The 27,867-nt window shown below is 52.6% G+C and overlaps 1 protein-coding gene across 1 annotated transcript; it reads left to right on the forward strand.

The window, feature by feature from the left end:
- Positions 1–83: 83 nt before the first annotated feature.
- Positions 84–27,032, forward strand: BAIAP2L2 (BAR/IMD domain containing adaptor protein 2 like 2; the record flags this gene model as incomplete). Its single annotated transcript, XM_079937662.1, has 14 exons — positions 84–134; positions 1,230–1,305; positions 2,010–2,096; positions 2,578–2,639; positions 11,474–11,545; positions 11,769–11,885; positions 12,706–12,852; positions 22,257–22,409; positions 22,731–22,869; positions 23,037–23,259; positions 25,411–25,569; positions 25,902–26,109; positions 26,574–26,617; positions 26,818–27,032. 14 exons carry the CDS (start codon positions 84–86, stop codon positions 26,891–26,893), a joined length of 1,614 nt encoding a protein of 537 aa, XP_079793788.1. The 3' UTR covers positions 26,894–27,032.
- Between the last annotated feature and the right edge of the window lie 835 nt (positions 27,033–27,867).

The raw sequence follows: 27,867 nt of genomic DNA on the forward strand, positions 1-27,867 counted from the left end.
GCATTGGAGGGTACCGACCCCCGGTGCTCCCAGGCCTGCTAGTGCCACCAGCCTTCTACTCAGTGCCCGGGTGCACCCACTCCATGGCCCCCGAGATGGACCAGTTCTACAGGTCCACCATGGCCATCTACAAGGTGAGTGTGTGCGTGGCCCAGGCCCCGGCTGCCGCCCCCGCTCCCAGGGCTTGAAGGTCGGCCAGCTCTGGAGGACAGAGAGTGAGCATAGCAGCGGCGTGTTCCAGGAAAGAAGGCCTAGAACCAGGCTGGGCTGAGCAGTGGGCATGGGGGTGGGGGTCCCTGGGGGCAGTCGGCCACTCCAGCCCCAACCTGAGGCTCCCAGAGCACGGGTTCAGCCAGTGAGTGACAGGACTGCTGAGACAGACTCCCAAACACTGGATGAGGCAGGACAGCGCCCAGGGTGGCCTTAGCTGGGAGCAGGGGGCCCGCCCAAAGAGCTACCTGGCCGCCCCAGGGTAGGGGAGTCTCTCTTTGTCTCTTTCTCTCTGTGTCTCCCTGTCTGTCTCTCTCTGGTTTCTGAGCCCCTCACTCAAACTTCCTACTCGACTCCAGGGGGGTTGCTGCCGTCTCCATAGACATTTACTGAGCACCTACTGTGTGCAGGACACTTTCAACACGTAAACCTCACAACACCCTATCTTTGAGGTAGAAAATAATCACCCCATTTGATAGATAAGAAAACTGAGGCCAGAGAGGCTAAACAGCTAGTTCAAAGTCACCAAGGGAAGAAGAGGGGCTGCTGAGATTTGAATCAAGACCCAAGTCTAAGTCCTCAACACAGGGTGCTCTCCAGCTGGCCATGGCCTGCGGCGGCCCAAGGGACTCGGCCACAGCCTTGCTCCCCAGGGGCTCTTCTTTGAGCAGGGCAAGGTCTGCCCTTGCCCCTGAGGTGGCTGAACTCAAGGCAGCGCTGAGCCACGCCCAGCTGGGCGCTGTGACAGACCACAGGCTGCAGCCAGTGGGAGGAGAACCTTCCAGGCACGAGTTCCTGCTGGGCAGGTGGTGATCTGGAGCCAGCCAAGGGGACCCCGGTCTGGATCCTGGCCTCTGAGGTCCTTGCAGCCGAGAGCCAGAATTCTGGGTGACTCCAGGTTTCTAGGCGGGCTCCCCTGAGTCAGGCTTCTCACTGGGGTTGGGGGTGCCCTGATCCTGAGGCCCATCATTCCGTCTTCCTCTCCCCATCTCTACCCTCCCACCACCCTTGGACTCCAGAGCATCATGGAGCAGTTCAACCCCGCCCTGGAGAACCTGGTGTACCTGGGGAACAACTACCTCCGGGCCTTCCACGGTGAGTGCCAGGCCCTGCAGGCTCTCAAAACCCCAACGACACACACTTCTCTATGTCACCCTGATGCTGCCACTGAGCCCACTGCCATACCCAGGCCACCTCTGCACCCCCAGCCTGGCACCCTGACCTGCCCCACTTCCAGCCACCTACAGCCAGACCTCACCACTCGCTCAGCGCCTGTGCAAACAGCTCCCATCTCCCCCATTTCCCAGCAACTGCCCCACCCCCAGAGCTAATCAGCAGAGGGTTGTGAGCCACCTGCCGAGGGACAAGCCAGGGACACACCCAGAGCTGAGTGTCACCCAATCCCTCCCCGCCCTTTAGGACTTCAGAGTCCTCACAGCAGTGACCTCGGCCCGTGCCACCCCCAGACCCACTTGATGCCTCACAACACACCTGCCCACGCCCTCCCGGGCACACACAGATGCCTGCACCCCGCCCCCTCCCAGACAGAAACAGGCCGAGGCCCTGCGCCCTGCCCCGCAGGGAGAGCCCATCCCCCGCTTTTTCACCCCCCCTCCTCTGGCCGATGCCCCCTCTCCACACACGCTGCCCAGGGCACCCCATCCCTGTCACTCACACCTACGCCAGAGCCCGAGGCATCCCCTCCACACCCTCTCCTGCCAGAAGGAGAGGCCTCCAGAAGTGGGGAGGGGCACACGGAGGAGGGCTCTGGGGCTGGACGCGTCCCTCTCTCCACGCAGCTCTGTCTGAGGCGGCAGAGGTGTACTTCAACGCCATCCAGAAGATCGGGGAGCAGGCCCTGCAGAGCTCCACCTCGCAGATTCTGGGTGAGGCACGCCTCTTCCCCTCCATCTCCCCCACTCATCTTCTTAGGCCTGGGGGACACTCCTCCTAGCCCCCCTCCCCCACCGGCCTCCTCCTGTGTTCCAGGCTCCGGGCCCCCCTCTGCCTGCCTCCCTGGTGCCTCCCCTCAGGCCCGGGACCGGCCTTGTCCCCCATTCTCAGGTCCCAGAGAGGGTTCCTTTTACAGTCTGGCCCTTCCAGGAAGTCCCCCCCAAAGACACAGGTCTTGCAGCCCAAGGCCCAGAGCCCAGACTCTCGTCTGGAGCCAGGGCCCCTCCGCTCCCCTCCCTGCAGGACTTTGCCATGGCTGGGACAGGTGCTGCCAGAGGCCCTGAGTCGTATGGGGAACCCCTGGAATTTGGTCCCCAAATCCAGCCTTGGGCAGGCCCTTCTGACAGCTGCTGGTGGGAAGAGGGTGGGCAGGGTAGGTCCCCGCACTGAAGCTGCTGCTCTCTGTGCCTCCAGGTGAGATCTTGGTGCAGATGTCCGACACCCAGCGGCACTTGAACTCTGACCTGGAGGTGGTGGTGAGTCCCAGACCCCACAGCCTGGAGGGGTCACTTGGGAGAGTGGGCCGCGTTCTATGGGGGACGAGGGTCTCCACACCCTTCCTCAGAGAGGACTTTGGTGACATGACAACTGCGGCTGCCCTTTTGGGCACCTGCCAGGGCCCAGCTCTGCTGGGCACACTTACCTGCACATCTTGTTCAAGCTCCAGCAACCTGGGAGGCAGGTGCCATTTCTATCCCCATTTGACAGAGGAGGAAACTGAGTCTCAGGGATCTAGCCACTCGCCCAAGATTCCAGAGTGAGTGGAGGAGCCAGGAAGCGAAAGGACCGTCACCCACGTGCATCAGGCCCTGCCCCTACCTGCCTCCCCAGGGAGCAGCCAGTGATCTGACCTTACACACCTAGGAGAAAACCCTTCCACGGCCCTGCCACCTGCAGAACTAAACCCAGCCCCTCGCTAAGGGGTTCCAGGTCCTGCTGAGCCAGCAGCCTCCCTGGCGCCTCCAGTCACAGCCCAGCCAGCCGGAAGAGCTGCCCTCTGCAGACACGCCTGGCGTCCCCACCATGGGCTGCTGTCACGCTGTTCTCTCAGCCTAGGACCCACCCACCCCCACCCCTGCTGGCCAGTACAGTCACCCCCTCCTCCAGGAAGCCTCCCCTGACTCCTGGGCAAGTTCAGTCTCTCCTCCCTCTGGACTTCAACAGATGCTTCTATCCATTCTTAGCAAGTGTGTGGTGAAGAAAACCAGCTCTGCAGCCAGAGCACCTGGGTTCAAAGCCCAGCTCCACCAGTTACTGGCTTTGTGACCTTGGACAAGCTACTTAACCTCTATGGCTCAGTGTATCTGTCTGTGAAATGGACGTAATCATAATAACTGCCTTGCGGGATTCTTGTGAGCATTAATTGTATTAATAAGTATAAACTATTGACCTTGGCAGCTGTAGCCTTCTATGTACCTTAGCTATGATCATTAGAAGCAGAATTTACCCCCATCTCTATCCCTGCCAAGACTGGAAGCTGTGCCAGGGCTGGGACGCGGTCTTCTCTGTAACCCCAGGGCCTGGGACAGGGACCTGGGACCAAGCAGGGCTTCACTGACTGGGAAGGAAAGAATAAGCTTTGAAAAGGGAGCGGGGCTGGGCCAGAGGGAGAGGGCCTTCCAGAGGTTGCCAGGGGCTGAGCAGGTGCAGAGATGGCATCGGGCAGAAGAGAGCTGGGGATAGGAGGCAGGCAGAGAGGGAAAGGTGGGCGGGGCTGGGTGTGAGGAACCTTGGAAAGTCCGGAAGGAAATTTCAACTAATCGTGGAAGTGCACGGTTCTCAGACGTGTGTGTGGGAGACCACTGGAGGTCTGGGTACTCTTTGGGGACACCATAAAGTACTCATCAGTCTGGTAACCCTGTTGAAATGGGGAACAAATTCACCAGCAGAAAACATGCATCCACTACACTCGATAAAACCAGGACCCTTGGTCCCTCTCCTAGGCACTTTGAGGCTTAGCGCTAAGCCCGTGCCACCTCCTGGGGCTTGGGCAGGGAGTTACAGAGCAAGGGTCACGCTGGCAGCCTGCAACTTCCTGTCCTTGTGTCTGATGGCTCTCCATGTCACCTGTGGCACACCTGGGCTGGACGCGGACGAGTGTCACCCAGGCCTGCTCTGTAAGGAGAGCTGCCTTCTTTGGGTACCAGCGTCTTGGCTGTGACAACAGGGCAGGGCCCTTGGCCAGAGCCATACTGGGCCGAACACGCCAGAGGCCACCTCCCCCTTGGGCTCATTCATTCGACAACTATTTACTGCCCTGTGCCAGGTACTGCTATGGGTACTGGGGATACAGCAGACAAAACCCCCTGCTCTCCCCAAGGGGGAACCAGACAAAACCCAGGACAAGTAAGTGAGTACAGATGTGATGGGTTAGATGCAAAATAAGCTATGGAGAAAAATAGACCAGGGAAGGGGGGTAGCAAGTATTGGAGGGATGCAATTTTTAACAGATGCTCGAGGTGAAAGGCACTAGAAAGGTGACATTGAGAAGAGGCCTGATGGAGGTGGGGAGTGAGTGGGAGACACCCTCTGTCCTGGGCAGAGGGATCGGCACATGGGAAGGCTTGAGGAGGCCCACGTGGCCGGAGTGGAGGCAGTGAAGGCCAGCGTGGAGATGACCAGCCGCTAAAGGGGCTGGGCCTTGAGGGCATTGTCGGAACTCCGGCCATGCCTCTGCGTGTATTGAGCAAAGGAATGACAGGATCTGACTCAAGTTAGGTTTTCCAAAACCAAACCTTTTTTATTGTAAACTAAAATACAGGCATAGAAAGTGTCACTGAACAAATTCGAGCTTAATGAATCATTACAAGGCAAACCACCTTTGAAACTCCCACCCCGGTCAGGAGCTTTGCCAGCCTTTCCTGGAGCCCTTCTACATGCCCCCATCAAATCACAGACCCCCTCTTCCTCCAAAAGGGACCACTGGTCCAACACTGCCTTGTGTTTCTTCATAATTGATCACCCAGTTGTATGTCCCTGGATGCTAGAATTTGTCTTGCTCTCTTTTTTTAAATATGTCTTTGAGTCTCTTTTAATCTACTGGCTCCCCCTCCATCCCTTTCTTTTCCTTACCATTTATCTGTGAAGGGCCTGGGACCTTTTGACCTGTTGGTTTTCCAAACACTCCTCATGCAGCTCAGCTTGTTCCTCTGTCCTCTGGACCCAGAAGCTTGATCAGACTCAGGTTCCATCCGTTTGGCAAGACTAGAGTGGGTGCTGGCTTCTTCCATCAGGAGGCATGTGGCTCCTGCCGCCTTGTGACGGTAACAGCAATGGAGGCTGTGTGTCCGCACCCACTCGTACGTGGAGTTACGAGATGCTGCTATTCTGCTCTTTCACTTATGAACTGGAATATTTCTCTAAAGAGACATTTCTTCTTATGTGCTATTTTTTACCCAGTGGCACGCTTCTTATGGGAAAGACAGGATAAAGGCTTATTCCCGCCTTGTCAGCTTCCAAGATCATGAATTTTCTCCCTGTCATCCTCTGAAGGTGACCAGTTAGCTTTATTTTTTTACCAGTACCATCATTATAATATTTTTTAGTATCATATTTTTTAGTATCTAGTCAGTCTCATAGATCTAAACATATTTGTTGTGTTTTACTCCTTTGCAATCATTATTTCACTGAAGCTGAAAATGTCCCCGCTTTAACCAGCAGAAGCCTCTTCTCATTACCAGGGCTTGGCTGTGATCGCCAATAGCATAGCGGACACAGACCCAGGATGCCCCAATCAGACGGGGCCCAGGCATCAGTGGTTTAATGGAAAGCACGAGTCCTTTGGCATAACTCTCATGGTTCGGACGGTCTCCTTGCTATCCAGCCTGACGAGATGTTCTGCCCTCATCTGGTACTTTGCTGCTCTACACGTAGAATCAGCCATCTCTCCATGAAGCCCTGTTTTTATTTTTTGCTTTTAGTGGAAAGTGGTATTTCAAGACCATAATCTGGGCACTAGGGGTGTCCATTGGGTTGATCGTTGCTCCTAGGCTTTTTCAGTGGCCAGTGCTATACAGACAGACATACATACACATGTGCATATAATAGATATGCTACAGATGCCTAGATACATGATATATGCCTAGATACATACCTACACACATAGATACATACATACATTTGTACAAACATATATATACACATACATACGTGACAATATATATAGTTAAAGATAGAACACTTCATAAATTCATACTGATACTTCCAATTCAGATTCAGCACTAGATTTTTACTTAACCTCTTCCCTATTGCACCAGTATCTCTTTTGTTTCACATCAAGAATCCTGATTCTTGGGAATTCCCTAGTGGTCCAATGGTTAGGACTCCACGCTTTCACTGCCAAGGGTGCGGGTTCAATCCCTGGTCGGGGAACTAAGATCCTGCAAGCCGTGCGGCGCAGCCCAAAAAAAAAAAAAAAAAAGTCCTGATTCTTAAGGATACAGAGAATGAAAGAATAAGAATATCCCATAGTTACCGTTTGCTTTATCTCATGTTACATATACACAACAGTCTCTGAATAATGATAGTAATTCTACCACCACCAATATGATTTCTGAGAACTGTTAAAATCTGGTTTGCATTTGCTCTCCCCAGCATCTCCCCGCTTTCAAAATACAGGCATGCTTTGGAGATATCGTGGGTTCTGTTCCAGACCATCGCAAAAAAGCAAATATCACAATAAAGAGAGTCACACAAATTTTTTGGTTTCCCTGTGCATATAAGTTATGTCTACACTATACTGCAGTCTATTAAGTGTACAATAACATTATGTCAAAAAAACAATGTTCATACCTTAATTTAAAAGTACTTTATTGCCAAAAAATGCTAACCATCATATAAGCCTTCTGCAAGTCGTAATGTTTTGCAATAGTAACATCAAAGATCACTGATCACAGATCACCGTAACAGATTATGACAATAATAAAAAAGTCTGAGCTACTGCGAGAATTACTACAATGTGACACAGACACAAAGTAAGCAAATGCTGTTGGAAAAATGGCACCGATAGACCTGCTCGACGTAAAGTTGCCACAAATCTTCCACGTGTGAAAAACGCCGTATGTGCAGCTGCGCTTGTCCACACTGTCAGGACCCAGAGCTGCTGCGCCTTGCTTGCTCCCCTTTCACCCTCATTGATCTTTGTTTACAAGTAACCACATATTTAATGTTCACCTCAAACCACGTGTCCATGTCTTGCTCGTCGTTTTGGCCTTGTTCTGACTGTCCCCACAGGAAGGGCTCGTGTGAACAATGTTCTCTGAGTTCTGACACCAAGATAACAGCTTGTTCTCCTGATACCTGAAAGTCAGATTTGTTGGATATAAAATTCTTGGCTCACGTTTCATTCCTTCCTCCTTCCCTTCCTTCCTTCCTTCTTTCTTTCTTTCTTTCTTTCTTTCTTTCTTTCTTTCTTTCTTTTTCTTTCTTTCTTTCTTTCTTTCTTTCTTTCTTTCTTTCTTTCTTTCTTTCTTTCTTTCTTTCTTTCTTTCTTTCTTTCTTCCTTCCTTTCTTTCTTTCTCTCTTTTCTTTCTTTTTCTTTCATCTTGAATGTTGCTGTTGAAAAGTCTGATAATCTATTTCTTCCATTGTAAATCACTTGCTTTTTTTGCCTTAGATGCCCAATTTTTTTCTTTTTCTGAAATCTAGTAACTTTTCCAGACTATTTCTTGATATTGGTCAGTCTGGGACAATATTCTTAGTTATGTGGTATACTCTTTCAATATGTAGTTTGAAATCGTTCTCTTTTTTTTTAATTTCAGGAAACTTGTCTGGAATTACAATTTTTAGACTTTTTTTTTTGTGCTCTTTCTCTGCGTTTCTTCTTCAGGGACTCTATTATCTGTGTGTTAGACCTTCATAGCCTATCTTCAGTATTTGTGTCTTCCTCTTGGCTGAATGGACCCCATATTGTCATATGGATGAGACTGGAGTTTGGGGGAGGATCTGGGCTGGGACATACATCTGGGAGGCGTCAGCCAGTGGACTGCATGAGCTCACCAAGGGAGTGGTGTAGATAGAGAAGGGAAGAGGCCCATGACTGAGCCCCGGGGCAACTCAACCTTCGGGGACCAGGGAGATGAGGGACACTGAGCAAAGGACAGAGAAGAGGCAGCTGGGGCGTGTGAGGAAAACAAGGAGAGGGTGGTGGGCTGGAAGCTGAGGGAGGAACTTGTCTCAGGAGGAGCGAGTGGCCAACTGTGTCCAATGATGATGAAGGGGCAAGTTGGGTGAGTCCTGAGAATTGATCATGGGGCTTAGCGAGGTGCCGTCTCAGGGATTTTGAGAACAACACTCTTTCTGGCATGGTGGGGCAGGAGCCTGATGGAGGGTGTTCAAGAGCAAATGGGAAGAAAGGAGCTGGGGTCAGCCCACAGAGACAATTCTTTCAAAGGGATTTTCCTGAATCAAAAGCAAAAGGATTTCTCAAGTTACTGGAAAAACTCGATACGTAGAACTTACAGTGCATGTTCTCAGCAGTGGGTCTGCTCTCAGCTTCTGTACTGAGGGGCTCACAGGACCCCGCTAATGGAGCGTGTCCCAGGGGGAGGGGAGCAGGGCACGGCAGCCTCTGTTCTGACTTGCTGGGAATTCCTCAGCCTGCCCTGGGTTTGGTGACTTTGTTGTTTCAGAAGCCACCGGCTAATTATAGGCAGTCCTGTGGTTCCCCCACAGCAAGAGTTCAAAGTTCTCTTCAAGTATCAACATCTTATTAGATCGATTTCTTCGAGAGCTTGACAATGACTTTCCATTAAACCACTGATGCCTGGGCCCCGTCTGATTGGGGCATCCTGGGTCTGTGTCCTCTATGCTGTTGGCGATCACAGCCAAGCCCTGGTAACGAGAAGAATTACAATCCACCTGCTTTAATCCTGTCCTGCTCTAATGCATGTTTCCGTGGCGTGACATAGTCCCTACGCGACTAGAAGCAGGAGTCATACCCTATGACGTGGAAGGTGGCTTGTTCATAAGTGAGGTTTCCTAGGCGAGGGGAGGGGAAAGTTAGGAATTAGGAAGAAGGGTAAAGCCCCCAGCTTGTCTGCTGCACTGAGAGAAATAGCCCTTCAGGCTGTTTTTTTTTTTTTTTTTTTTTGTACACGGGCCTCTCACCGTTGTGGCCTCTCCCGTTGCGGAGCACAGGCTCCGGACGCGCAGCCTCAGCGGCCATGGTTCACGGGCCCAGCCACTCCGCGGCATGTGGAATCCTCCCGGACCAGGGCACGAACCCGCGTCCTCTGCATCGGCAGGCGGACTCTCAACCACTGCGCCACCTGGGAAGCCCCAGGCTGTATTTTAAGAACATTTTAAAAGAGCTCCTGCACCCAGGCCTCCCTGGGGAGGACAAGCACCCCCCAGCCTCCCGGGTCTCTCAGCTGGGGTTGGGTGTCGCAGCTTCCCATTTCCACCATCATGACAGCCCCACCTCCTCCTGAACCACCTCAACAAGCCAGCTCTGCAGTAATTCAGGTGTTGCCAGTGTGTCCATTCTATTGGTTTTGTGCATTTTTAATATTTTCCACGGCCTTAGGTGTGGTTCAAGTTCATGTCTCCAGGTACCATTCACCGTCTCTATTAATGCTCTGGTTGCCACGTTGCCTGGGTTTTGAGCATCAGTCCCAACCCTGCATCTTCCATAAGCCCTGTTGTTTAATTGGGTGATCTGGCAGGATGTGGCAGTTTTCAGGAACATACGTCCTGTGTTGGAGCAGAACCTTGAACCGGGAGGTCCCGCAGGTATAGGTCAGGAAGGCTCACTTCCTTACTGCCTGGATCCAGCAGAAAAGGGCCCCCATGGGGCAGAAATGGGGACTCAGAAAGGCTTGTAACACTGATCCCGTGCCCCCCCCCGAAACACACACTGGCAGCCACACTCAGGGGTTTAAGGCCCGGCTCGTCCTGAGGGGGCCACACCCAAGCTCCCTTATAGAGCAGTTAGCAAGGTTTCAGAAACAACTGTAGAAGAAAAACTGAGAACTTTTATAATTTACTGGTCTTTCCTGACGGCCAGCATTCCTTTTCCTGAGGGACAGAGCTCCCACAGCACAGCTTGGGGACACCCCTGGCAGGAGGCAGGATCCACCCAGCGTTCTTTTTTTTGTTTTTAAAGTCTTTATTGAATTTGTTACAATATTGCTTCTGTTTTAATGCTTTGGTTTTTTGGCTGCGAGGCATGTGGGATCTTAGCTCCCCGACCAGGGACCGAACCTGCACACCCTGCATTGGAAGGCGAAGTCTTAACAACTGGACCGCCAGGGAAATCCCCCACCGAGGGTTCTTGAGCCGGGACTCCTGAGGGGAAAGGCCAGGCAGACAGAGAAGGCTGAGCAGAGTTGGAAGTGTCCCCAGAGGCGGCAGCAGGATGGGAGATGCTCCTCTTTGCAGAGAGTACAGATGGAAGGATTTAGGTCTGATGTCCTAACAACACGGAGTGACCCAGGGAGCACTGATGGGGGACACAGGGGAACATGCCAGCTGGCCACCAAGGCCCACAGAATCAAGCTCATTGGGTTCTAGGGCTGGACCTTAGGGACCATCTGGGCAAAACTTTCCTATTACAGATGGGGAAACTGAGGCCCAGGGAGGGGCAGCAACTCATCCAAAGTTACAGGGCAAATTGGAGGCAGAACCAAAACGGCTAGAACGAAGCTTTTCTGAGCCTGAGCCCCAAAGCCTTCCTGGTCCTCCTGGTCACCCAAGTGGTCAGCCACCTCCTTCTCACCTGTCACGGGAAACTGCCACCCCAGTGAAGCCCTCAACAGTTGTGAGCTCTTTTGCTGGGCCAGGCCCAGCCCACGGTGCTGGGGCCACAGAGATGGGACAGATCTTGTTCATGCTGCCCATACAAACAGGCTATGACCAGGGGCCCAGCAAGAAATTCCATCTTATGGCTGGAGGAGCGAACAATGAACAAACAAGTTGTACACATGCCAGAAACAAAATGAGAGAGTGATGAATTCTGCCTGAGGAGTCGGGGGCCTCCCAGCAGAGGGGGCAGTGAAGCTGGTATTTGAAGACTGGTAGGAAATTCCAGGCATAATCAAGGCACAGACTGAGACTAAGAACCGGAAGATGTCGACACATTTATGGAGGATGTGTTTCAAGCCAGGGACTGCACTAAATGTTTTGTATGTTTAACCATTTAATCCTCCATCCAAATAGGTGCTCTTGTTTTACCCATTTCTCTGATGATTGGCGAGGTGCCTGGTGTGTTAGGAATGCAGTGGGCAATGTATTGGAGTGAGCAGTGCAAGGAACTCTGGGGCCTGGGGATGATAGGGCCGCCCTGATCACCCCCACCCTGCACTCCACACAGGTGCAGACATTCCATGGAGACCTGCTGCAGCACATGGAGAAGAACACCAAGCTGGACATGCAGTTCATCAAAGTGAGTCTGGCCACGCATCCTGGCCCCACAGCCCATCACCAGCAGGACCGTCTCTCCCCTTTTGAGGGATGGGCACACTGAGGCCAGCGCTGGGCATTGACTGGCCCCAGGTTATACACGTTCCCAGCTGAGTCCCTGCCCCTGTCCAGTACTCTGGCCCATAAGCCAGGTGCCTTGAGCTCTTTGACACGGGGGTCTCCCTCCTCTCTCCACCCCATCCAAGGACAGCCGCCAGCACTACGAGATGGAGTACCGCCACCGAGCCGCCAACCTGGAGAAGTGCATGTCCCAGCTGTGGCGTATGGAGCGCAAGAGGGACAAGAATGCGCGGGAGATGAAGGTGCAGGGGCTGGGGGCGACACGGGGCTCCGAGGGGACACCCAACACCCGCTGGAGCTCTCCCACCCAGCACTGGCCCAACTCCAGGAGCGTGTCCCGCCCCACCCTGTGTGGCAAGCATAGCTGGAGAGGTCAGCCAGCCCCTGGCGCGTGGGCATCACTGTCTCAGGGACACCCTCAGCGCCGCTCCTTGTCCTGTCGCTGCCTGGCCCTCCCCACGCTCCCCTGGCCTCCTTGCTTCTCCTACTTCATTGAGAAAACCTGAGGCCCTCAGCACTCTGCTCCTGATCAAGGTAGCAAAGGCAGAATCCACCAGCAGCCCCGCCACCCTCCCCCTCCCTCCTGCCCCCTGGCTAAGGCCAGCCCCTCCTCCCGAGCTCAGGGCCCCATCCTTGGCCTCTGCCTTCAAGACCTCTACCTCCTTTCCTGCCCCCTCTTCTGGCTCCTTTAATAAGCTCATATCTCTCCTCTTTGAAATCTTCGCTCCCAAGTAGGGGGTTATTAATCAATTAATTTGCATTTTCATTAAACCAACTCTCTCACTTCTGTGCTTGGCCCTGTGCCAGAAGGATGGCTCAGACACCAGTCCTACCTGGGAGAAGTGCCCGGGCCAGAGGGCAGGCAGAACCCAGGCTCGTGAGGATGAGGATACACACGAGAGGGCAGGCCCAGAAGCGAGGGCAGGCTGGGTGCTCAGGGGAGGCTTCCGAGAGGAGGTGGCTGGTTCAGGAAGGAGAGAGAGGCTTCAGACAGCTGGCACTCGTGGGAGTGGGATGAGGGACACACCCCCTGCCTCCAGCCAGAATCCCCTTTTCCCCCAGGAGAGCGTGAACCGGCTGCATGCGCAGATGCAGGCCTTCGTGTCTGAGAGTCAGCGGGCAGCTGAACTGGAAGAGAAGCGGCGCTACCGCTTCCTGGCTGAGAAGCACCTTCTGCTTTCCAACACCTTCCTGCAGTTTTTTGGCCGGGTGAGCTGGGGCTGGGGGACAGCTAAATGAAGCCTTCTGGGGGCTGTGCGCTCTGTGAGCTGGCTGTGCATGGGAATTCCCCTCCCTTCCTCCCCATTCCCTTCTTTCCTTCCACCCTGGAGATATTTATTTTACTTATTTACTCTCTCCATCTATTTCTTTATTCGTATCAGCACATATTCATTCATTTATTGTCATGATTTTTTAAAATTCTCACATTCAGTAGCTAATTCCTGCATTTATTCATTCACGTATGGACCATTTAGTTTTTCATTCCTGTTTACATACACTCACTATTCACAAAATCATTAACTCATAGGTTTATTCAATTACTGTCTATGAATTTTCTCATGGTATTTAAATCTTCTATGGTCTTGCTTTGTCTGATCTGCTAGACTATTGTATTTCTAGTGGATTTTGCTTTCTGCATTTAGCTGCCATGTTGTTTAGTGCTGTGGGGTTTATGACTTGACTATTATACCTTCTCTGTAAATATTGCCATTTATGTATATAATATATCTCATAATCCAGTCTGATACTTTTAATTCCACTTTGACATTAATATTGCCCTTCCTACTTTCTCTTTTCTTAAGTGTTTTATGTTACAAAGATATAGCTCAGTTTTGACTTTTGACCAGTCTGTCTATGTCTTCCAGTAGGAGAATTCAGTTCATTCCCGTTTAACCGAACAACTGATATACCTGCCCTACTCTTTCTGGATAACTTGAGTTAACTGTATTTACTTTGCCGTTTCCTCTTTTTCTCCCATTCTTGTTCTCGTCAGTTTGATAAAATATCCATTCCTCTGTCAACTTTAACAATATAATAGCCAGTTATTTTACCAGCAAAAGCAAGCTTATTCAGGAACAGTCAGAGGAACTGCAATTCACGTTACGTGAAGTATGGCAGACCACGCGCAAATCCAGACAACAGGGACTGACAGCTTGTTTTATGGGGAAAAGAGAGGAGTTGGGAGGGGCTGTAATAACCAAAGAGTCCATTGGAGGAAGCTGGGAGTCCAAAGTATGGAGGTTTCTCATTGGTTGGGCTGCTACAGTCTGATTGGCTGGGCTGTCACAGGGATGGGGGTTGGGGGAGAAGTTTTCTTCTGCTGCTGGGTAACAAAGTAGGCACCAACTTCCTGTGGGAGATGCGGGCTTGCTTCTCTTCCTGCTTGGAATAATTGAGGCTACGTAGCAGGGTATGTGAGCTCCCCCTACAGGCCTGCCCCTACCCCAGTTTTAGCTGAGAGTCATTTAATTTATTTAATTCCACATCCCTCTCCCCTTTATTATTTTGGAAAGCCTATTGTTCTTTTCATCTCTGCTCATGATGACCTCACTCTGTGACCCTCATAATCATATATATTTGTCTATTATGTTTTTCAAAAAATAATGCCCACCCCCCACACACACACTACTTGGTCCTTTGCTCCCCTCACCCCATAAGGGGAGACCTTGCGAAGGATTTTCCTGCCCTCCCTGATGCTCTAAGATGAGGCTTGTAACGTCTGTGCTCCTCTTCTAATCCTTCCAAACCACCACCTCTTGGTTTTGCCAAGAAACTTCAGGACTTTTAGTTCCAGACCCTCACTAGTCATTTCTTTGCAGCATGGCCCTTCTATTTCAAGAATCTGTACTTAGATTACATATATTACCATGGCCAGTGCACCACCATCGTCCACTAACATTTCACCACACATAGGATCAGATACAATGCTTACCACTGTTTTCAATCCTTTTCACCTCCGGCTGTCTTGAGGTTTCTGTTTTGATGAATTGGCATGGCTGGAGAACTTGCATGAGTATTTTCTGCATATACACTGTCGGAATCCTTGCATCTCTGCAAATGTCTCACTTTTACCCTGCTGGTGAGGGCATATCGGCTGGTTGAAGGAGCGGCAGCCTTTTTTTTTCTCATGGTCCAAGATGATTTGCCCCTGTTTTCTAGTGCTCGGTGTTGTAGGTGCTAAGTCAGGTGCTGGTCTGTCTCCTTTCCCTTTTAAGTAACAGGCTCTTTCTCTGTGGATGCTTGGAGATTTTCTGTGTCCTTGCAACTCGGAGCTTGTCCCGGTACCACCTAGATGAGTGCCTGTCAGTGGCCCTTCAGCCTGCAGGCTCAAGTCTTTCTTCAGGTCTGGGGAGCTATTTCCTCTTCTGTTTCTTTAATTATTATCTCTCTGCCATCATTACCTTTTCTCTTGCTGGAACTCCAATCATTTGAGCCTCCACATCTATGACCATCTTCTCCCCCACTATGTCTATTTCATTTCTTCTTGCTCAGTATTTTGAGATATTTCTCTTTGATCTGCAAGCGACTGATTCTGTTCTCAACAGGACTGTCCTCTCTCTCTTTTTTTTTTTTAACATCTTTATTGGAGTATAATTGCTTTACAATGGTGTGTTAGGTTCTGCTTTATAACAAAGTGAATCAGCTATATATATACATATATCCCCATATCTCCTCCCTCTTGCGTCTCCCTCCCACCCTCCCTATCCCACCCCGGACTGTTCATCTGTTCAATTTTAAATCTTAACATCATGCTTTGTCTGGGTAAGAAGGTCTTTGTTTTGCAGTAAGTACCCTTATCAAGTCCTTGTTAAGCTTGTCACTCCCTCCTCTCAGCTGCCAGGGTGGTTTGCTGTGTTCTCCTCGCTGACCACTGGGTCCTCCACTAGATGCCTTGTTTCTTTCCTTTGCCTCCTCATGGTCCTGTTCCCACTCTGGGTTGAGCTGAACTGCGAGGGCTCAGGCAGTGGTGCTGGCAAATGTGGGGGGGGCAAGAGAATGGAGCAATCTCTACCCAGTGGGACCCCACTCTGCCCCAGGTCTTCCTTTTGCAAGCATCAGCTGTCACTCAGCCTCTCATGTGGAGAACCACAGCAGACAGGGCTTCTAGGGAAGGTTGTACAGGTTGTGTACTGCACAAGGAAGCCTGGCTGAGACTAGAGCTATGTTCTGCTCTCCAAGCTGAACATACTGGTGCAGACTGTGTTTGCCTGAAGAAAGGAGCATCATTACCTTTGCCATCCTCTAAAGAAGCCATCCTCTAAAGAAGATGTGATACACACACACACACACACACACTGGAATATTACTCAGCCATAAAAAATGAAATAATGCCATTTGCAGCAACATGGATGGACCTAGAGATTATTATATTAAGTGAAATAAGTCAAAGACAAATATCATATGTTCGTTTGTATCATTTTTTAGATTCCACATATATATGTCATATGATATATATGTCATATCATATATGTGGAATCTAAAAAATGATACAAATGAACTTATTTACAAAGCAGAAATAAACTCACAGACATAGAAACAAACTTATAGTTACCGAAGGCGATAGCAGAGGGTGGGGGGAGAGTTAAATTAGGAGTTTGGGATTAACATATGCACACTGCTATATATAAAAAAGGTAAACAACAAGGACCTAATGTATAGCACAGGGAACTATACTCAATATCTTGTAATAACCTATAATGGAAAAGAATCTGAAAAAGAATGTATATGTGTGTGTGTGTGTGTGTGTGTGTGCGCGTGTGTGTGAATCACTTTGCTAACACAACATTGTAAATTAACTATACTTCAATTTTTAAAAATTTATCAAGAAGGGCTTCCCTGGTGGCACAGTGGTTGAGAGTCTGCCTGCCGATTCAGGGGACACAGGTTCGTGCCCTGGTCCGGGAAGATCCCACATGCCGCGGAGCGGCTGGGCCCGTGAGCCATGGCCGCTGAGCCTGCGCGTCCAGAGCCTGTGCTCCGCAACGGGAGAGGCCACAACAGTGAGAGGCCCGCGTACCGCAAAAAAAAAAAAAAAAAAAAAATCAAGAAAATTAAAAAAAAAAAGAGGCCATTCTCTCACCAAATGTGTACCCACCAGGCTGTGTCCATCCAGACAGAACATCTGTTTCTAAATTACAAAGAAGTACCTTAGGGGCTAGCAGCTGCCCAAGCCTATGGATGGCTGGAACTCAGGAAAGCCAGCAGCCCCTCTCAGCGCACACTCAGGAGGGACACTTGATGTTGCCCTACCCAAGTGTCTCTGTGACTGCACTGCTCAGGCCCCTGAGCCCTGTTGCCTGGCCTCTCACTTGCAGATCCTCAGGCCCCGGCCAGCCCACTGGTGGTCAAAGTTCTGTCCTGCCTTCTGTGAAAGTCCAACAGGGGCCACATCCTCCCAGTCACCCTTCTTGCATGTGGACTTGCCCACCTCCCTGGCCTGGCCCAGCTGTTGACCCCTCTGGGGAGGGGGATGATGGAATCTGCAGGAGGGGAGGGGCCAGGTCTGTTGGGAAACCATCCTTCCATCATTCCCTAAAAATCCTTGCATTTTTCCAATGTCATTTGTTCATTCATTCATTTATTGAACACATAGTCTTTGAGCCCAGATGACATATCAGGCTCTGGTTCTATTTGGTATCTGAGAGAGACCCAGCCAGCCAGCCAGCCTCTCTTTCCTGATGCCACAAACGTGGGCTCCGCTGCCCCTCCCCCAGCCTCATTGCTCTTTCCATTACTTTCTATTTCTTTGTATTCTTGTTCAGTTTCCCAAATACTGTGCCCTGGCTGCAAATTCTGGCAAGTGATTTCATTTCTGAGTCTCGTTTTCTTATCTGGAAAAGGAGGGAAATAATCGCCCCAGCAGAAGGTTGGTGCGATGGTGGAGCCTGGCCTATGCGGGAGCCCAGCGGGATTAGGGCCTCCTGCCCCTGCTCTCTCCCCTCCAAAGATGAAAACAAAGGCTCCCATTCAGGAGACCCGAGTGCTTGCAGTCAGCTGCCCCCAACAGCCGGCAGCCGACTCCCGCCTCCCCACCTCGGGGTCCTTACCTTGCCAGGTCCTCCCTGAGTCTCTGTTTCTGATCCCAGGGACCCTCTGGTGCTGAGCAGAGGTGGGAGACGTGGCTGGATCCAGTGACTGATCCCAGCCCCGGCTGACATTCTCCCACTCTCACCACCGCACCCAGCCCCGGGCTCAGGGCTCCGCCTTCTCCCACCCTACCCCACCCCCACTGAGTGATCCTTCAGGGAGGAGCTGCTGCTTCTTCCTTTAAACAGTTGTATTGAGATATAATTCACACACCATGAAATTCACCCATTTAAAGTGTGCAATTCAACGGTGTAGTATAGGAACTTCCGTGGTGGTCCGGTGGGTAAGACTCCATTCTCCCAGTGCAGGGGGCCCGTGTTCCATTCCTGGTCAGGGAACTAGATCCCACATGCTGCAACTAAAAGGTCCCACATGCTGCAAGTAAGACCCGGCACAGCCAAAATAAATAAATATTTTTTAAAAAGTGGTGTGGTATATTCACATCCATTGCCTCAAGTCAACTTTAGAACATTTCATTACTGCTAAAAACAAAAAAATCAGTGCTCCTTAGCGGTCATTCCTTGATCCTCCCATTCCCCCTTGCGCTAAGCCACCACTAATCTACTTTCTGTCTCTATAGATTTGCCTCTTCTGGCAATTTCATACGAAAGGAATCACGCAATATGTGGTCCTTTGTGACTGGTTTCTTTCACTGAACGTCGTGTTTTTCAAGTTCATCAGTGTTGGAGCATGTGTCCATACACCATTCCTTTTTATTGCCAAATAGGATTCCATCATCGGGATGTGCCACATGTACTTACCCACTCATCAGCTGATGGACACCTGGCTTGTTTCTACCGTTTGGCTATTACGAATGGTGCTGCTATGGATATCCACGTAAAAGTTTTTCCGTGGACGTGTGTTTTCATTTCTCATGGGTATATAGGAGTGGAATTGCCGGACTGTATGGTAACTCTATGTTTAACTGTTTGAGGAACTTCCACACTCTTTCACCATTTTACAGTCCCACTACCAGTTTATGAGGTTTCCAATTTCTCCACATCCTTGCCAATACTTGTGACTGTCTTTTTGATTCTAGCCATCTGAGTGAGTGTGGAGTGGGATCTCATTATGGTTTTGATTTGCATTTCCCTGATGGCTGTTGATGCTGAGTATCTTTTCCTGTACCCACTGGCCGTGTGTACATCTTCTTTTGGAAGGAAACTGCTTTCTGCCTGTGTCTTGAACAGTTAGCCTCCAACATTAAGAGGAGAGCTGACTCCTCCGTTGGCTGCCTCCTGCTGAGTGATCGCCCCCTCAGAAGGGAGCTGTGGATTGAATGAACCAGACTTCCCCTAGGTACAGGGGAATAGGTAGCATGTTGTCTGACCCAGCTGGGCTTTAGGACATACACGATCTAACTCCTAAGACAGTGAAGCATAAATATTTACCTGTTAAGTATATCTGTACGCAGAATGCACAAGATTTAAAGAACTCTTCACAGGAAGGTGTCTTTCTCATCTGCCTCCAATAATCGGTCCTTGCTTAGTCCAAGTCTAGTCAATAACACGCCTTTCTACCTCACCGTCAGCTTCTCTGGGTTTATCGCAGTTGTGTAAGTATACCTCTAGGATAAATGCCTAGAAATGGGATTGGTGAGTCCAGGGATATAAGCATTGGCTGTACCAATTTACACTTTCACCAGCAATGGCGGAGATTCCCTGTTTCCTTGACAACAGTATGCAAGCAAACTTTTTGATTTTTGGTAATCAGAAAGATAAAAATGGTATCTCAGTGTAGTTTTACACTTGTTACGCTTGTCTTATAAGTGAGATTGACATCTTTTCGTGTTTCAGAGCCATTTGATTTTCTTTACTGTGACAGGTCAGTATCTTTTCCTCCATTTTTCTTATGAATTTGTAGGAGCTCTTTATATGTTACTGAAATTAGCCCTTTCATAGTGATGAGTTGCAAATTATTTTCCCAGTTTGTTCTTTATCATTTGATTTTGCTTATTGTGAGTTTTGCCGTGGTAAAAAAATTATTTTTATTTAGTCAAATTTATCAGTCTTTTATAGTTTAGGGGGTTTGTATCATACTTAGAATGGCTTTTCTTTTTTTTAATATTTTTCTTACATGATTAATTTAATTTTTAAATTTTTGACTGCGTTGGGTCTTCATTGCTGCATGCAGGCTTTCTCTAGTTACGCCGAGCAGGGGCTACTCTTCGTTGCGGTGCGCGGGCTTCTCATTGCGGTGGCTTCTCTTGTTGCAGAACACGGGCTCTAGGCACACAGGCTTCAGTAGTTGCGGCACGCAGGCTCAGTAGTTGTGGTTCACAGGCTCTAGAGCGCAGGCTCAGTAGTTGTGGTGCACAGGCTTAGTTGCTCCACGGCACGTGGGATCTACCCAGACCAGGGATCAAACCCGTGTCCCCTGCATTAGTAGGCAGGTTTTTAACCACTGAGCCACCAGGGAAGTCCCAGAATGGCTTTTCCACTCTGTAAATATTTTTAACATTCTCCCCTGGTCTCCTCTACGTTTCTTCCCAACCACTGGCTAAACTGCCTAAAGGCAGGGCTGAGGGGAGCCAGTGAAGTTGAGTGCCGTCCAGGCCAAGACTCAGTGCTGAGGCCATTACTCCGAGAAGCCCCTAGCACCCTGGCAGGCACTTTCAAATTGGACAAAAACCCTTTTTTAAATACGATAAGCAAAACTTAATGGTCTCACTTTGCTTACTGCCTCTGAAACAAGCGCACGAAGGCCTTTGGAGTTTTGTCTTTGTGCTGTTTTGCTAATTAACTATGCAAGGCAACAGAGGGGGCGGCCACCTAGCCACCAACTGAACTAGTTCCTCCTGCGACTTGAGGCACTGAGGCTTTCTGTTTTGCTGCCTGAGATCAAATTTTCAGCAGCTGGGCCAGACTGAAGGGAAAAATCATGGAAATGTAGTCACAGGAAGCTTCCTCAAGACAGACGAGTACAGGCCACTCCATTGCTTACTGGATGAGAGACCTCGAGCCAGTCATTAACTGCTCTGACCCTCAGCATCTTCTATGAAATGAAGATAATAATGGCACCTACCTCGCAGGGCTCCTGGGAGAATCGAATAGGATAATGGAGGTAAAGTCTTTAACACTGGGCCTCGCACAGAGTAAATGCTCAGCAAAGGGAAGCTTTTATTATTCCTAAGGTGACAGTCCTGAACTTGGCCTTGAGGGATCGAGTATTGGAGTAGAAAATGGAGAGACACTGATAACTGGAGAGCGGAGTGTTTTGATTGTACCTAGGATGACCTGAGCGACAACACAGAGAGGTCAATGCCACTGAAAGAAGTTTTATTACATATCACCCTTCCCAAGAGAAAGGGTCATGACACACTACGCAGGGCCACATGGGAGTCGTACTGGGGGTTGGTCAAGAGGCAGAAGGAGCCAGGGGAAAGCATGGCCCAGAACCTTTGTTATGGTTTCCATGGGAAGGGATGGGCAAAGACGGGTAAGCAAGTTTAAGTAAGTTTAGGATTGGATGGTTTGAATGATTTCAGTGGGCTCTGGGCTATAGGGGTTATTCTAATTGTCTGGTACCTGGCTTGGGTGATTTAGGGCAGGGGAAACTTTGGTTTGGTGTGTGAATTAGAAGGAGGTGATTGGGGATATGGGTTTTGGGTTGGTTGGTTTGCATATGAAAGGTGTGCTCCAAGCAATCTGTTTATCTCTAGGAATTATCTGGCCCTGTGAGGTGCAGTCTTTTCAGATTGACAAGGCCTCACGATGTCAAAGCATCATAAAGTACAGAAAATTAAAAACATGATTAGTACACACAGCAGGTCTAACATTTAAAACCTCCCCACCCTAAGTTGTTATGGACTATGTGGTCAGCAGCTGAGTTTCCTGTCCTTGAAGGTATTCAGGCAGATACTAGAAAAGGGATGCTTATGTAAACTAAACGGATAGACTGGAAAAACTATTTGGATGTCTTCTTTTAGAAAACTACTCAAACTGGCTTAAACAGAAAAGGTGTTTATTATTTTAGTCACTGGGAAGTTCAAGGGTTTCAGGTACAGTTGGATCCAGGAGCACACAAGATGTCATCAGAAATTTGCCACTGTCTGTTGCTTAGTTGAAGTGTCCTATGCCGGCTTCGCTCTATCCATTTAGCAAACCCCGTGAGGTGAGAGAATATATTTTTCCAGATTGTTCCAGGGTAAGTTCCGGGACTGGGTTCTTTGGTAACAGTTTTTGGGTAGGTGCACATACCTGACTCCATCTCTGTAGCCAAGCCTGGACTGCACCCTTACCCCTGCATCAGACAGTGGGAGAGCCCCCGTCAAAGCACAAGACTGAGAGACGGGTCAGGGGAAACTCCTCCAGGAAAAGTGAGGGGCCTTTGACAAAAGACCGGGAGGGCTGGCCAGTGGGTGAACCCAAAGTGACCACAGCGATCTTTGGTTCCTTCCAGCTGGAAAGTCCGGTCATCCTCAGCTTGCAGGGCCCGAGTTCCCGGGTCTAGGATGCCAGTTTTGAGTCCCCGGGATTCTGGGGTCTGCTTGGATCTCGCTGACCCCCGTGTCCCCACCCGGCCAGGCCCGGGGGATGCTGCAGAACCGCGTGCTGCTGTGGAAGGAGCAGTCAGAGGCCAGCCGCAGTCCGTCGCGCGCCCACTCCCCGGGCCTGCTGGGCCCCTTGCTGGGGCCGCCCTACCCCTCGGGCCGCCTGACGCCCACCCGCCTGGACATGGTGAGGCCCTGGGCGCCCCCGCCGCCGCCGTTCGCGCCCCCGCCGCCGTTCGCGCCCCCGCCGCCCCCGGCACCCTCCGCGGGGCCCTGGGGCCTGAGGCCCTCCGCCTGGAGCCTCCTCCCCCCGAGGGTCCCGTCCTTCGAAGCGCCCCTCGGCCGGCCCTTCCGCCCCAGCGTGACCTCGGCGCCCCCGTGGTTGCTCGGCCGCAGGCCAGAGAACCCCTACGCCGCCGACGCCTGGGACTGGGGGTGGGGGCTGGACTAGGGCGCCGCGGCCCCGCCCCTCCCCGCCCCACCCTCCCCTGCCCGTCTCCCCTCGCAGCCCCAGAGGCCTCTGGGAGAGTTCGGCTCCCCACGCAGCCGGCACGGCTCCGGCTCCCACGGCCCCGAGCCCACTGAGGCGAGATACGCGTCCCAGCTGGAGCCAGACCGCCGGTCCCTGCCCCGGACGCCGTCCGCCTGTGAGTACCCCCGGCGCCCGAAGCGCAGAGGGAGGGCCAGGTACCCAGGTTGGGGACCCAGGGCCGGGAAGAGGAACCGAGATTGCGCTGCAGCAGGAGGGATCGAGGGTAGACGCCAGGGAGAACTTCCCACCCACGTGCCGCGGCGCTCTCCTGCCCCTCGGCAGCCTCGCTCTACAGCATCAGCACTGAGCGCTCGCGCTCCAACTCTTTCGGCGAGCGCCCGGGCTGCAGGGGCGGCGGCGGCGCCCGGCGAGTCCGCGCCCTGGTCTCCCATTCGGAGGGCGCCAACCACACGCTGCTGCGTTTCTCGGCCGGAGACGTTGTGGAGGTGCTGGTACCGGAGGCCCAGAACGGCTGGCTCTATGGCAAGCTGGAGGGCTCATCCACGTGAGTAGGAGCCTCGGGGCGCAGGGTGGGTTGGAAGGAGGACCGGAAAGCCTGGACTTCAGCTGCAACTGAGTCTTCCAGGATGGAGGCTGTCCCTGGGCCTTCGAACAACCCATCCCCCATCCCCCATCCCCTCCTCGTCCCACACCAGTTTCCTCATCCATTCAACGTGGGTAGGAAGAGTCTCTTTATCAAGTTCAGGGTGGTGGCCCTTGAGAGGGTGGTAGAGGATGGGGAATGGGAAGGTTCTCTCACAAGTGGGAACAATACAGAAACCCTATTGCTTGAGCACTTACTTTGCGCTTTACACTAAGAGAGGGGGCAGCTTGCCTTCTACCCTGAGGGAGTCCGCCAAGCTCTGACGGAGGGAATGGACAGAGAGGGGGGCCAGGCGCAGGGGCGGTGCTGGGACCTTGCAAGCTGAGTGTGCTCACCTCCTTGCAGTCAGGCGCAGTGGAAATCCTTAAAGAACATAAACGGGCTGCTTTTGACACCATGAGTAGAAGGGGGAGGCTAGGGAGTACACTGCAGTCGCGGTAAGCCCGGAGGAAAGCAGGGATCACTCTTTCTGCCAAAGAAAAAGGGGAAGGTGGGAGCTTGCTGGAGCCGGGCAATGCCCCCCACAGGGCTTTATGGGCAAGAGACTGTGTGGTGCCCACGCCCACTCACGCTAAGGAGAGAGGAATGAATGAGGACAAGAAGAGGGGATGAATGAATGGAGCGTCGACAGGGGAGTCAGCAAGTGCATGTGAGGGCGCTTGCCGAGATGGTCATGTGATTAGTAGATGGACAGGTGGAGGATGGATGAGGGCGTAATGGGGTGAGCAGGTGGACGCATGCTCCTGTGAGCAGATGGGTAGATGGAAGGGGGCATGGGAGGATGCACGGATGTGGGGTGCATGTATCGATTAATGGGTGACTGGAGAGGTGTGTGAGTGGGTTGATAGAGAGGCGGGCAGGTGGGCAAGTGCTGATGGATGGGTTAGTGGATTGGTGGTCCTTGGGTGGTTGCCCACATGGATCATGGATGGGTGATGCATGGATGGGATGACGTGTAGATAGATGGGTGGATGGCAGGTGACCGCATGGATCAGGAATGAAAAGAGGAGCCGGTGGGTAGAGACGCGACTAAGAACACGAGTAGTGGAAAAAACACCTGCTTTGCAGACCCGCATCAGAGGGTAGCAGGGTGCCTCCCTGAAAGTCCCCAAAACAGGTGTGTAGCAAACCTCCTGGGGACCTGATTATAAAACCGCCCAGATCTGAGCTCTCAAACCGCGTTCCTGGGACATCGTTATTCTTTCTGTGACTCAGGTTAGGGAAAACAATGGCAAGTTTCATCAGTAGGCACTTGATGGTGAAGACAGAAGTAAAACGATCTGAAATGGTTTTACTCTGTCAGTTTGACTTGAAATAGCTTCCAGTTACCTACAGGTGAGAATGTTATTGATCGGGTTTGGGGCTCTAAGGTGGCTGTTTGGAGAACACTTTCCCAGATGTTCTGCAAGAATCTAATGGGTTCCGTGGAGTCTGAAAAGGCTAAGGAACATGGGTCATAGTGCCTCTCCCTCAACCCTGGCTGCTCTGAAGATGCAGTAATGAGCCTCCAGCCAGACAAAGACTCCAAGACAGGGTGGCTGGGGTCACCGGGACCAGAGGGCCTATGGTGGAGGGTTGGTAGCCAGGCATCCCCGGCTCTGGTTCCCTATCCTCTGGGCTCCTACAGCTGCCTTTGGTCCCCCCAACCGGTCCCCTTTTCCTCACCCTTGTAATCATCTGTCTGTGGGTCTGTCTGCCCCCCCCACCCCGGCTGGCTGGGAGCCCCTGGGGAACAGGGACTGCATCTGGCTCTCCGTGGGCCCTCGTGTGGTGGATACTCAGCAAGTAGGGAATGAAGCTGTCACCACATGTCCTTGGATACAATGCTTTCCTTCTCGGATCTCCAGTTCCTCCTCGCTAAGGCGCCCCAGCCCCTGGTGGGACATGAGGCTGGATGAGTGACTTTGAATGTCAGGAAAGACCTCCTTCAGAGGATGAAATGAGTTACTCTTAGAGCCAGGCCTGGCACACAGCAGTGCCCAGTAATCATCTGCTCCTCTTAGAAACGGTGTTTTGACCACCATTGTCGGGCTTTTTGCTTCCACCCCACAGGAGCGGCTGGTTCCCCGAGGCCTATGTGAAGCCTCTGGAGGAGCTGCCCATGAATCCCATGAATGCCTTGAACCCCGTGACCTCCATGAATCCCACGAACCCCTTGAACCCAGTGACGTCCATGAACCCCATGAGCCCTATGAATGAGCTGCCTTCCAGGTACCGCTGTGGTCAGAGATGGGGCAGGGGCGGGGACTCCAGTGGGGGGTGGCCCCAGCCACCAGGAAGGGCATCTCTGAGCTGCAGTCCAGAGTTAGCCCAACCTCCTTCAGCTCCTGGAGAAAGGGCACCCCCATCTCTCTACGTGTGAAGGTCATGTGTCCATCCCTCTGCCTCCTCTCAGGACTGCCTTCAAGCCAAGTCTCCTCTCACCCAGGGGCAAGGGAGGAGGATGTAGGGTGCTCAGGGGCCCAGCAGATGGGGTGGGGGTGGGGGGTGCAGCAGGGCCTGACCCCTGACCCCCTTCCCGTCCCTCCTTTCTCTGGGCTCAGGTCCTACCCACTCCGGGGCAGCCACAGCCTTGATGACCTCCTGGACCGGCCAGGCAACTCCACAGCACCCTCAGACTACTGGGATGGCCAGTCCCGCTCCCGAACCCCGAGCCGGGTCCCGAGCTGCACCCCCAGCCCCGCATCTACACCCTTGCCTGGCAGCCGCCGAAGTAGCATGGGCAGCATGGGGGTGGCCAGTGACATCAAGGTGAGCCCCCTCCCCCAGGCTGCCCTCAACCCTGGGGTGGTCCGGTGGGCAGGAAGACTGGAGACCAGGTAACCCTCCCTGCCCTGCCATTGGCTCTGTCCAGCCTCAGTCTGCCCATCTGTGCCGGGAGGGGTGGGATGGGCTTCTGAGTGTGGGGTGGAGGGTGGGGGGAATGCATTCCTCTAGTGGCTGGGAGCCCTGGGCCCCTGCTGGGAGCCCTGGAAAGGCCTCCCCTGGGGGCGGTGTTGGCCCTGGGAGGTGGCACTTTGGCCCAGAGGCTCCTCAAGTCTGAAACTCACAGCATCTTGGGTTTCGGAAGGCTGGGCCTCATTTCCCAGAAGCCTGGCGCTGCAGGGGCCTCTGGTCCAGTGCTCTGCCCTGCTGGATTGGGGAGTGGGGGGTGGGGCAGGGGCTCTCTTGCTCCTTCCCACCCAAACCTGGCCCTCCCTCCCCGCTCACTGCAGAAACTCATGTCCTGGGAGCAGCAACCCCCAGAGCTCTTCCCTCGGTGAGTCCTTGAGTGAGGGTCAGAGGGGGCCGGGCTCAGCAGAGGGCTGTGGAGGGGCGACAAAGGTGGGCGTGAGTGGAGGTGAACCGACGGGGACAGGAGGTAGGGGGGACACCTGGCTCAGATGCCCAGCTGCCTTCCCTGGATCCACAGCCAGCTGGGGACCTGGGCCCCTCTCACCCCCTCCTCTCCCCCAACAGGGGCACAAACCCCTTTGCCACCGTAAAGCTGCGTCCCACTGTCACCAATGACCGCTCAGCGCCCCTCATCCACTGAGGTGCCTTCCTCCACCAGGGGTCTGAGGTCGTCCCCCCGACACCTGCCTGGGGGCTGCCCAGAGCTGGCAGCAGCAGAAGCAGCAGCAGTGGATCCAAGGAGCCGGGGCCCTGGTACCGGGGGCAGCTGCCCTTCCCCAGACCACGCCCCAGCCTGAGCAGTTCCAAAGGCACCGGCCTGGGGTCTGGGGACTTCAAAATAAAGCAGCCGGAAGTGGGGGACAGAACCATTTCTTCCCCTCCAGGGGCCCCGGACTCTCCCTGGGGGCCTGCCTCATGCCCCCCAACCTCTTTCCCCCTTCTCTGTCCCACTGGGGAGGAGCCCCTCGCACACCCCCTCCCCTGCCCCACGCACCTCCCCTGTTTAACTTTTGTAAACGGTGAGAAATAAAGCAAGTGAGACACGGCAGCGGGACTGGTGGAGTCTGACTTGGGGGACAGGGTGGGACAGGGTGGGGATGGAGACCTCCCACTGAGAAGGGAGTCCAGAAGGTTCTAAATGTCACTGGCAGTTCCCTGGGAGGCCTCACTCCCTCCCAGCCCTTCACATCCTTCATTTTAAGTTAAGTCTTTAGGTCTGGCCTAACTCCTGCAAGCTGGATCCCCCCCTCTCTGGCCCAGGCTCATTTCTGCTGTGGGTTCCCTAGAGCCGGACGGATGGCAGTGGTTGAGGCCTGGGACCATCAGCAAGTCACCCTCGGGTGCCCTGGGACACAGCACCCTTTGTTCCGGCCCATCCCCACCCCCCTCAGTCCCAGGCTCTGGCTTGGATTAGCCTTATCCAGGGGAAAGCCATGGAGGCCCCTCCTGGAATGTGGCCTGGGGGCGGAGGGCGGGCGAGGAGTTGAGGTGATTAGGGCTGGTGGGGTCTCTCCAGGGCAGGGCTGTGCCCTTTGTACCACTCGGACCCCCCAGGGCAGGGCTCTCTGTGTTCTCTGCCCGAAGCTCCAGGCGGTGAAGGGGCCCCCCTATCTC

This window comes from Stenella coeruleoalba (genome assembly GCF_951394435.1).
Source record: "Stenella coeruleoalba genome assembly, chromosome: 11".
NCBI classification, from domain to species: domain Eukaryota; kingdom Metazoa; phylum Chordata; class Mammalia; order Artiodactyla; family Delphinidae; genus Stenella; species Stenella coeruleoalba.